The sequence below is a fragment of the Silene latifolia genome, chromosome 1 (genome assembly GCF_048544455.1).
Source record: "Silene latifolia isolate original U9 population chromosome 1, ASM4854445v1, whole genome shotgun sequence".
In the NCBI taxonomy this organism is placed as follows: domain Eukaryota; kingdom Viridiplantae; phylum Streptophyta; class Magnoliopsida; order Caryophyllales; family Caryophyllaceae; genus Silene; species Silene latifolia.
In genome coordinates this window covers 31,335,566-31,343,983 of record NC_133526.1, presented here as the reverse complement: position 1 = coordinate 31,343,983, position 8,418 = coordinate 31,335,566, and the positions used below count along the sequence as shown (strand labels likewise).

General features: G+C 38.7%; 1 protein-coding gene and 1 long non-coding RNA gene across 2 annotated transcripts; both read right to left on the bottom strand.

Moving 5' to 3' along the window:
• Nucleotides 1-6,036: 6,036 nt before the first annotated feature.
• On the bottom strand, nt 6,037-6,753 carry LOC141658738 (uncharacterized). Its single transcript, XR_012549417.1, has 3 exons — nt 6,696-6,753; nt 6,491-6,589; nt 6,037-6,284 (listed from the first exon to the last, which is right to left on the bottom strand). It is a non-coding gene; the product is annotated as an uncharacterized LOC141658738 (long non-coding RNA).
• Nucleotides 6,754-6,932: 179 nt separating this feature from the next.
• LOC141643291 (uncharacterized) lies at nt 6,933-7,849 on the bottom strand. The gene is made up of 3 exons (XM_074452381.1): nt 7,475-7,849; nt 7,091-7,246; nt 6,933-6,999 (listed from the first exon to the last, which is right to left on the bottom strand). The coding sequence occupies exons 1-3, from the start codon at nt 7,834-7,836 to the stop codon at nt 6,933-6,935; spliced, it is 585 nt and encodes a 194-aa protein (XP_074308482.1). The 5' UTR covers nt 7,837-7,849.
• Nucleotides 7,850-8,418: the final 569 nt, after the last annotated feature.

The following is an 8,418-nucleotide window of genomic DNA, read 5'->3' as shown; positions in this document are numbered from 1 at the left end:
TTTGAGTACCTGGCGTTTCCTTGTTGTCTAATTTCCTTTCTTCTTTGACCATAAGCGTTACCGTTCATACCTTCTTTCCTCGCTTCATCTTGCTCATGATCTTGAATTAGCCGCCGTAGTGCATGCCTTGAAGACATGGAGACATTACCTTATTGAAGTTCATTGCCGCATTTATACCGATCATAAGAGTTTGAGGTGTATCTTTACCCAGAAAGAATTGAATATGAGGCAAAGAAGATGGCTAGAGTTGGTGAATGATTATGATGCCGAGTTGATCTATCATGAAGGGAAAGCAAATGTGGTGGCCGATGCCTTGAGTAGGAAGACTAGTCACTCTTTAAGCACTATCCGTGTGTTACCTGATGAACTTACCACGGAATTTCAAAATTTAGGGATAAGCCTTGTTGGGAAGGGTTTTGACTATCTTAGTGTGGGAAATAATCTGTATACTCCCCTTAAACTAGAAGGATTATAACGAGTTTAACAATGATGATCAATGGTCATAAACAAAATACATAAACAAAGTATAAAGGATTTACAATTAACCTTCGGTCCTAGCAAAATTGGCCTAAGAACAATATCAAAATTGATATTCGCCTATTAGTTGCACCCAAGACGATATGAGATATGCCCTTTGATTATGCTAGAAATCGATCTAAAGTTTTCTGTAAAATTTAGTTGTTTTTGTGTTTTTCTGATGAGAGAGGAGGCAAGGTCAAAGAAAAGAATTAGGGTAGAAGAATTCTCACCCTTTCTTTCTTATAGTAGCCGAAATTAGGAGTCAATTAGGAAAGAATAAATCTCTCCTAATTTTCGGCCTAACTGACCGAAATAAGGAGATTATTCTCCTTATTTTTGGTCTTTCCAAAAATATATAAAATATGTTGAATTATCATCTAGTGAGGATCGAACCCATGACCTCTTGGTTTGTGTACCCTCACTATTACCACTATGACACATTCATCTTGTTGATATTAAATACAACTGATTATATTTAATTACTAATTAACAGATTAATTCGTCCAAGCTAACATTATATATATTTAATTAAATATAACTTATTATATTTAATTTACGAATTGACAGTTAATTCGTCTCAATTAATATTATTTAATTTTTATTAAATAATTATCTCATCAACACATCGTCTAACTTTTTAGTCATTTTGGGCATCAATATGATTATATTTCTATAACCACATTTCTCAAACACATCCTATAGGTGTGACCTTTAGGGACCAGTTGATCACCGCCATCTGTATGATAATAACGTCAAACTTTCTAGCAAGCCAACCGTTATTAGGTAAACGTTAATCAACTGATTAAATATATGAAGTATACCCTTGTGATCCTGTAAGACATTTACAAATGTTATCACACTAATTTGTGGAGGACACAAGCTCCAACAAACTCCCACTTGTCCTCACAAGTGTATGTGCGATAACCGATTCTCATATCCTATAAAATTTATCCCACTCAATGTAAAACAATTTGCAAATCCGAATTCACAAAGGTCGTATTTTACAAGCGATCAGTATCAAGAGTGGTTTCCCCGACTAGAGAGTAACTTAACTGATAAACGAATCAACATTCGAGCATGGCCATGCATTTCAGTTACAACTCCTCGAGTGGCCCTGAGAAATAACTATACCTGATAAGGGTTGGATATTTTCCTCAACTCGAATCCTGCAGATGTAAGCACAGTATGAAATGACCCAGAAAAAATCTACTTAGCCTCCAGGTACGGCAGACCGTGAGAAAGAAACCAAAGTCACCCAAAACTGCCTTAATCTCAAGAGACAGTCGATAGTCAAAAGAATCGACTCTAGGAACACAATGGATGTCCTATCCACGACCTGGCACCGAATGTTTATTAAACATTTAGGACTCCATTACGTTGTCACAAAAAGTTGTCCTATGAGGTATCGTCATAATCTCGTATCTGTGATCGATCAGTCAACCGTTTGACTTATGGCTCGTTGAACCCACCATCAATCGACTGCACAATATAATTACCGGAGTTATCAGCTCACATTGGCGATTACGGACCAAAACAAATTATAATGTAATTCAGTTCACTCTGTGGCGTTCAATGTTGTCAGTACAATCCACATGAAAAACAAAATATTATATATAAAACGATGAAGTTATAAATAGTATATGAAAAAGATAATGTATCAAATTCATAATCAAGTACTACAACTCAGGAACATGTTTAATTCCCATGGAATTTACATGCCCTACATGCTTATCATAATTCAACGGTTTGGTGAGAGGATCCGCGATGTTATCATCCGTCGCAATCTTGTCAATCACTTTCTCTTCTTGCTCCACGTAATCACGGATCAGATGAGCCTTCCGAAGTACATGTCTAGATTTGTTGCTAGACTTTGGCTCCTTAGCCTGGAAGATGGCACCTCTATTGTCACAATAGATGGTGATCGGGTCATTCGAACTAGGAACTACCGAAAGCCCTTGTAAGAATTGACGCATCCATATTGCTTCCTTTGCTGCCTCCGAAGCGGCATAGTACTCGGATTCAGTAGTAGAATCTGCTACAACACTCTGTTTGGAACTCTTCTAGCTGACCGCAGCACCATTAAGAGTGAAGACGAACCCGGACTGAGATTTTGAATCATCTCGATCCGTTTTGAAGCTAGCATCTGCGTAACCGGTTGCGCATAGCTTAGTATCGCCTCCATAAGTCAATACCCAATCCTTAGTCCTCCATAGGTACTTGAGGATATTTTTGACTGATATCCAGTGTGTTTCACCTGAAGTCTTTTGGTACCGACTCGTCATACTCAATGCATATGCCACGTCTGGACGTGTGCATATCATGGCATACATGATCAATCCTATTGCAGATGCATAAGGAATACGACTCATGCGTTCAACCCCTTCAGGCGTCGTGGGTGACTGAGACTTGCTCAACTGCATCCCAGTCGTCATTGGAAGGTTCCCCTTCTTGGAGTTGGTCATGCTGAACCTCTCAAGAACCTTATCCAAATAAGACTCCTGACTAAGTGATAACGTCCGTCGTGATCTATCTCGGTAGATACGGATTCCCAAAATACGCTGTGCCTCACCCAGATCTTTCATCTGGAAATGGTTCTTCAACCATTCTTTAACCGAAGATAGGAGAAGAATGTCATTCCCAATCAAGAGTATGTCATCGACATATAATATCAAGAATACAATATTGCTCCCACTCGACTTGATATATAAGCATGGTTCTTCGACCGATCGAGTGAAACCATACTCTTTTATCACTTGGTCGAAACGATGATTCCAACTCCGAGAAGCTTGCTTAAGTCCATAAATGGAACGCTTAAGCTTGCGTACTTTCTTAGGATGTTTAGGATCTATGAAACCTTCGGGTTGCACCATGTACAACTCTTCCTCCAAATAACCGTTTAAGAAGGCGGTTTTCACATCCATTTGCCAAATCTCATAATCATGAAATGCGGCAATCGCTAAGATTATCCGAATGGAACGTAACATGACTACAGGTGCAAAAATCTCATCATAATGCAATCCTTGCACTTGAGTGAAACCTTTTTCCACAAGTCGTGCCTTATAGATATCTGGTTGCGCGTCTACAGAACGCTTTATTTTGTAAAGCCATTTACACTGTAGAGGTTTTACCTTATTAGGTAAATCAACTAGATCCCATACGTTATTCTCATACATGGAGTCCATCTCGAATTGCATGGATTCGAGCCATAGCTTTGAGTCGGAACAGGCCATAACACGTTTATAGGTTGCGGGTTCATTACTTTCTAGAAGTAAAACATCATTCTCCTCGACCATACCAATGTATCTGTCCGGAGGATGAGAGTCTCTACCCGACCTCCTAGGTTCCTCAGGAATATTAACCGTATCATCAATTGATGGTACAGCTTCCTCCATCTGTTCCTCGGTTGTTGGTTCTGGAATCTCCGACAGCTCGAAGGTTCTATTACTCGACTTGTTCTCGAGAAATTCTTTCTCTAAGAACGTCGCATTAGCCGCAACAAAAACTCGATGTTCGGTAGGCGAATAGAAGTAATGACCAAATGTTCCTTTTGGATAACCTATAAAGTATGTCTTGACCGATCGCGGGCTGAGCTTATCCTCGTGTCTCCACTTGACATAAGCCTCGTAGCCCCAAACCCGAATAAAGGACAAGTTAGGGACCGTTCCCTTCCACATTTCATATGGAGTCTTGTCGACAGCTTTAGACGGGCTTCGGTTAAGTATAAGAGCGGCTGACAAAAGAGCATAACCCCATAATGAATCAGGCACTACCGTGTGACTCATCATGGATCGAACCATATCAAGTAAGGTTCGATTTCTCCGTTCGGACACACCATTCAATTGAGGTGTTCCAAGTGGAGTTAACTGCAAAACGATTCAACAGTCTTTCAGGTGTTGATCAAACTCATTTGAAAGATATTCGCCACCCCGATCTGAACGGAGTGCTTTAATCTTTCTACCCAGTTGGTTCTGTACCCTATTCTGGTATTCCTTGAATTTCTCAAAGGACTCGCTTTTATGCTTCATTAAGTAGACATATCCGTATCTACTCAAATCGTCCATGAAAGTGATAAAATATCTATAGCCATCTCTAGCAGTAATTGACATAGGTCCACATACGTCCGTATGTATGAGTCCTAATAGGTCACTAGCGCGCATTCCAACACCTTTGAAGGAAATTCAAGTCATCTTGCCAATGAGACATGATTCACACGTGCCATATGTAGAAAATCCGAATGCGGGAATAGTCCCATTATCGACGAGTTTCTTCACGCGTTTCTCATTTATGTGTCCCATTCGACAATGCCATAGATAGGTTTGATCTTTGTCACCAACCTTTAATTTCTTATTATTCATGTGTAATACTTCCGTGGTTTCGACAATGCCATAGATAAGCATTCCATAGTGCCGCCTCCCAGTCCGCAAAATTTGACCCATCATTCTTCAGTCGAGTGGACTAATTCATTTGGTCCATGAACATTTTAAGCCAGGACGAACGATCTAGTGTGGCACTATGCATTGGGATTGCGTTATTTCCAGCCATTTGTTGTAACAGTATTATTGATAATAAACGTGTTCTAATGAACTAATGTCATAACGTGAAGACTCAAAACATTTATACAATTGAACTCCCTCAAGAATTATATAAATGACCCCAAGACTCAATTCTCTGTAAATTGATAAGCTAACCTTTTAGCTAATTCTACCGTTAGAATTCTTGGTCGATAAATTTCTGTAAATACTATCTTTAGTCCATCATAATCACGAGAAACTCTTCGGACTATGATGAGGTAAACTAAGTCAACACAACTACTTACCCAACGTAGAAGGGGTCATATTAGGCCTACCGACGAAGAAGGGATTCATAGATGTTTGCCCTTATAAAGACTAATCTCAATTTCCGTTTTAGAGGAAGATCCCATCAACTTTATTTAAATTCATTTTAAGTGAACTATAATCTAGCATGCGAGAATGATTAAACTAAAGTGATGGCTTAAAGACTGTGACATCTGCATGTCCATGAAAACTAACATACAACCTATATGAGTCAATTTTCATGCATTTTAGTAGTAGCACTACTACAGAAATCATGAAGGACATCGGACTTCTAGACACATGGACATCGGATTATAGGCCGATGTAGAGTTCAGTCCCGTCCATATGGGGTGTAATGGACATGGGACTTTAAACCGATGTCCATTAATATATGCACATCGGATTTTTAAATATATCCGATGTCCATATGAGTAATGAACATCAGATTTTAACATTAATCCGATGTCCATATGTGTAATGTACATCAGATTTTTATAGAAAGCCCATGTCCTTTGAAGCTAGAATTACATCGAACTTTTATAAATCTGTCCTTTATTATTTTTTTTAAAAAAAAAAATTGAAAAGAGCAGCCAATTCATATTGCATTACACCAATTTGAATGCCAAAACATTAATACAAAACATGCCAACTGCCATTCAACCAAAATGATCGATTTCAATTAATAAAAACCGATCCCAATCAACATACAACACAACCGTCTCCGTCATCCGAATTCAACAACTAACGAACAACAACAAAGGGCATAACAAATCCCAGCCAACATAACATATGGTCTTGCAGATCATGTAATCAGTTTTTCAAAATGCAACTACCTAATACATTACTACGCTAGCTAGCTATCTACGGCTAGATATTGAGAAAATAGTTCGCCCACAAGTCCCGAACCTCATCTAATTCTTCTTGTGAATATGGCGTGGTGTCTTGAAAAACCTGTAATGCATATTAATGACAATGGGGCAGTCAGACATGGCCTCACAAGGGCAGCTTCATATAAGCTAATAATTAAGGGAAGAGGGTGCAGCAGCTAGCTCATTGAATTGGCGTGAGGTTCGCCCACAATGCGTATAGGCAAAGCAGGTCAAAGTAGGATAATTACTTGAAAAAATACCGAGTTTTGCTATAATGTCGAAACTGACCTCATTGATAGCTTTTGTTGGATTAGAACGCGTGACGATTTCCAGCATGTACCTCATGACGTAGTACCCGCATTCTACAACACCTTGTTGACGAGCACACTAAAACAACAACTCGACAAGAATTAAACCAATAACATGACTTTGTCAATTAAAAGTGATTGATGATCAGACATTGAATTTGTCGTCATAATAAGCAACAACTTACATTATGTTGCAGCCATTGCGGTGCTTGAGAACGCATTCTTTCCCCACCATTGTAGTCGTATACTCTTACCGATCTAAATATAAACATGGTTTCAAATAAATGATTGTCAGCCAATAATAGTTGCCATTTTTAATGTTCTAATCAGTTGAACATTTATTTATGTGCATATCAATAAATGAACTATTAAGATGAACTTACGCATTAATTAAAGATCTCAACTTTGACTGACCGACTTTCCTAGTGAGTCGAACCAATGCACTTGATTATGATAAAGCAACGTCGGTCAACGAGCATCCAATGATCACTGTAAATAATTTGTAACTTATTTACATGATAATCAATAATAAATGGTGACAGTTTTGTTTATTTAAAAGGCAAGGTTGATCAGCACTTACTCATCGTAATATGGAGCGATGTAAAATTTCCTTTTCAAGTCTTTCATCCTTTTAGAAAGTATGGTTACTGCTTTATCTGAGGCATAGCCTATTTGTGAAATAATTTCTGGACATAAGAACCCGTACATTTGCTGGTCACAGATGCTATCCAAGTACCTATAACAATATATGTATAAGTATAACCAACATTTACGGTAAATAATCAACCTTTTCCATGGAAGCAGATTAAAAGTTAAAGGAACGAGCGTAACGAGTAGCTTCGCAAACCTACTCGACGTGGTGGCAGTAGATGTTGCAGTTTGAATAACCAATACAGTAGATGTTGCTGATTGAATAACCAATGCAAAACTAAATAATGAGATGCAATAATTGTAGTATACATACCCAAGAAAAGTGTCAATGACTCCAAGGGAGATCTTATTCATGTTCAACAATGAATCTATGTCTTCCTTGGCGAGGCGCAACCTTTTCTTGGATCCTAGGACATTCTTGATCAAATTAACATCGGTCACTTGATTATCGCGCATCACACTAACTACCCTTGCCAGTAATCGTCTACAATCGTAATTTTGGTCCAAAAGCGCTTTCAACTGGTTGTTTGATCTTGTCACTGATCCACCACCACTTATCTTACTTTTACCACTTTCTACTTTCTGGGAATTAGAAGTTCCAGATGTCTTCCGTCTTTTGGGTTTAGGTGTCGTCGCAGTCTTTTCCGTAATCTTTTCCCCAGTCTTTTCCCCCATCTTCTCCCCTGTCTTCTCCCCTCTCTCGATTCCGGTTTTTCGACATTCATGGGAAAAAGAATTACACCTATAATTATTAGAGCTTGCTTTCAGTGGCAAGAACTAAAAAAAGACGGTTAACTGTATGGCTTTCATACCTTTACGTAGCGTAAAGTGATTCCATTTTTCGGCCAAAGTACAAAGGAACCAAGGGCATCACCAACAGTAGCAAATTCCTCAGTTGGTATAGGTAATGGTGTGTCATCCTTACCTTCCATGAGAACGTAAATGCATACCCTTAACGTTTCTGCTCCAATTTTTTTACCGTGACAAACTGATGCCTGACTTGTGGTCTTGAATACTCGTCCAAGTGCCACCTTAGTGAAGTCATCAGTATCTTGCACAGCTAGCTCACATTCAAATCCTGCGGAGCAAATGGACAAGCAAGCAACCAGCAAGATAAGTAAAATGTTTATTATCAATTCGAAATATATATATGATCACTAACATAGTCAATTGTTGCTAGATTTAATTACCTTCTCAGGTATGGCATCAAATGGATCGGAAATATGATCACTAACATTCCCACTGTTGCAATTCATC

What these genes read in the sequence shown, in the direction of transcription:
- LOC141643291 (XM_074452381.1), bottom strand. Translation starts at nt 7,836, where the DNA reads ATGGGGGAAAAGACTGGGGAAAAGATTACGGAAAAGACTGCGACGACA. An exon ending in GTCATTGACACTTTTCTTGG is followed by an intron (nt 7,247 to 7,474) that starts GTATGTATACTA and finishes ATATTGTTATAG; the next exon opens with GTACTTGGATAGCATCTGTG. An exon ending in ATCGCTCCATATTACGATGA is followed by an intron (nt 7,000 to 7,090) that starts GTAAGTGCTGAT and finishes AATTATTTACAG; the next exon opens with TGATCATTGGATGCTCGTTG.